Raw genomic sequence first — 2,768 nt, 5'->3', positions numbered from 1 at the left:
AATCTAAATGGGAGGCTTTAATGAACCAAGTAAAATACATAGGTGTACATACAGCTTAGCTGTGAACATTCAATTAATGTAACTTAGTTTGAAGAAAGAAGAACAACCCCACTTCCTAATCCAACAATCAGCAGAGGAAGAAAACATCATCTGGTTAGTTGTGCTGGGTATAACTACCCTCTTCCAGGAGGCATAGCTTCACACCCCCAACAGACACCTACAGAAGGACCTTCTGGGAGATGAAGATTGGCCATGCATGAATGCACATACCAACCCAGAGCTCCTATACCTCTAAGTCATGACAGTTAGGGAAAATTAAGGTCATTTGTTCACATTTTTGTGGCTTCCATGTAAAAATCACTTTTAGAGATGCTTTCATTTAAAAGACTCTGATCTCACAATCTTAGCAAAGAGAGCTAGTCTAGCCTCAAGTCCATATATAAGAGCAGAGAGGTGAGCAACTTTCCATTCGGTTACCACAGCAGGAGATTCACACAGTGAAGTTTTCTCTTTGCAGAGCACTGCTATGCTGTTCCTTCCAAAAACCTCACGTACTGTACCCGGGCATCAAAATGGTCAGCTGGCCGGTTGTATGGTGTCCACACAGGTTCTCCAACAAACAGCCGCATGGCCTTCACGTAATTCTAGAAAACAAGCCCCACATCTCATTGAATACTTCCACACATCTATATGGGAACCCTTGAAGCTGTCTCACCTACTTAGGGCTGAGCTCTATCTAACCTCAGAGTGAGTGACCACTGCCAGGCAGCATAAGCATCTGCAGCTCGTGCTTAGGGTCCACACTGGAGCAGACCCAAGTCTGGACTCCACCCGCCCTCCTACAGTGTGCTCCTAGGAGCCAGCTCCAGGTACTGCTGCTAGTTGGTAAGAGACTAACTTGTCAGCACTTGTCTAAACAAGAAATGCAGTCTCCATGCAGCCCTTACCTTCATCCTACAAATAAGCATAGCCAGGTAAAGATGACAAATGTATGTTACTTACAGAACTACTGACAGCCATGAGCAAAGTAGAAATAAGCTTATCACTAGGGATTCCCCACACAGTGCGTAAATCACAGTTAAATAAATCAGGATCAGGCATGTCTGACAATGCAGCTATAAACAAGCGGAAGGGCTCTTTATGCACCCCCAAGCACACCAAGCAGAAAAAGGAACATGTAGAGCCTGCTGCCTCCTGGGTAAAAGGAGGAAAGAACTGTGACTCTTGAACAAACAAACACCCTCAAAGGCAAGGGTTCTCAACCTGTGGATCACAACCCCTTTAGGAGTCACATATCAGATATCTTGCATATAGGAAAATTGCATTATAATTCATAACAGTAGCAAAATTGTAGTTATGAAGTAGCAAAAAAATTAATGTTATGGTTCCACAACATGAGGAACTGTATTAAAGGGTCCCAGCATTAGGAAGGTTGAGAACCACTGCTCTCTAAAGGAACTATTAAAATGTAGACACTAGCACCCTTCAAGGAGAAAACTGGGGCCATGAGGAACAGAGAGGACAATCACTATTGATAAACACCCTGTACACATCTCATAATTTTTAATTTTTATTTATTTATTTTTTTGATACAAGGTCTCATCTAACCCAGCCTATTCTTGAAATCTGATATTCAGCTGTGGGTGACCTTGAAGTCCTGATCCTCCCATCTAAACCTCCCAAATGCTGAAATAACAGGCATATGCCACCCCACCTGGCTTCCTAAATCTTAATTTAAGCCATGTGCATTTATCTCCTATTCACCTGGAAGGCTAGAGAGATGGTTCAGTGGTTAAGAGTGTATATGCTCTTGAAGTGGCCCCAAGTTCAGTTCCCAGCACCCATGTCAGGTGGCCCACAATCACAACTCCAGTTCCAGGAGAGCCAACACCCTCTACTGGATTCTGTGGGAATTGCATTCATATGTACAAACTCCAGTGGAGATATACATAATTTCAAAATAAAAAATATTTTTTTTTAAATTAACTTGGCTGAGGATGTAGCTCAGTTGTTAGACAGTCTGTCCAGCATGCATAAAGCCCTGGGTTTCCTACACAGCATCACAGAAATGAGGTTTAGTGATAAAAACTTGTAACCCTAGCACTGGAAGGTCAAGATAGGAAGATCAGAATTTCAGTGACATCCTCAACTACACAGTGAATTCAAGGCCAGTCTGGAATACATGAGACCCTGTTTCAAAAGCCAAAAGTACTTAAATGTCAGGTTTAACTGACAAATCATTCTGACACCCTAAGAACTAATTCCTGTGCTAACTTCCAGTCCTAATGACTGTACTGCAAACTGCTGAGGCCGCCCCCAGATGAGAGCAGCCCAACACTACAGGTGTATTACAGCCACGAGCCGCAAGTCCAAGTCAAGTACAGGCTCCCCCCAGGAGCTCTCCCACCTGAAGATATCTGCCCTCGACCAAAGCCACACAGATACATGCTGCCTCACTGTCCAACAAGAACAAAGGTGAAATTCTGACCTTTCCCTCCCAGGCTCTGTGGCCACAGGCTCTTCTGGTTCCACTGGCTCTCTCTGAAAGAGCTGTGATTGGCCACGTGTCTAGGTGATGAGCCTCACACAACACAGCTAGTAGGTCATCATGGTCACCTGCGACGTCTACGCACAGACTACGCACAGCACACTCTCACCTTCTCGTCCAGCGTGAAGCGGTGATAGATGCCGGCAGGAAGAGTAATCATGTCCCCCTTCTCCATGGAAATCCGGATCCACTTGTCTTCCTTGTCCCTGACATCGAAGTA

At 44.5% G+C, this 2,768-nt stretch overlaps 1 protein-coding gene across 1 annotated transcript in view; it reads right to left on the bottom strand.

Moving 5' to 3' along the window:
* Positions 1-2: 2 nt before the first annotated feature.
* Adi1 (acireductone dioxygenase 1) overlaps positions 3-2,768 on the bottom strand; it is a 7,507-nt gene continuing 4,741 nt past the window's right edge. Inside the window, 2 exon segments of the mRNA XM_031357079.1 lie at positions 3-644; positions 2,658-2,768. The exon segment at positions 2,658-2,768 is cut by the window's right edge and continues 9 nt beyond it. Of these exon segments, the coding sequence (XP_031212939.1) occupies positions 525-644; positions 2,658-2,768 (231 nt within the window). The 3' untranslated portion in view covers positions 3-524.

The sequence above is a fragment of the Mastomys coucha genome, unplaced genomic scaffold (assembly GCF_008632895.1).
Source record: "Mastomys coucha isolate ucsf_1 unplaced genomic scaffold, UCSF_Mcou_1 pScaffold6, whole genome shotgun sequence".
Lineage (NCBI taxonomy): Eukaryota > Metazoa > Chordata > Mammalia > Rodentia > Muridae > Mastomys > Mastomys coucha.
Note: the sequence above shows the minus strand (reverse complement) of the source record. Positions and strands in the feature narration are given on the sequence as shown.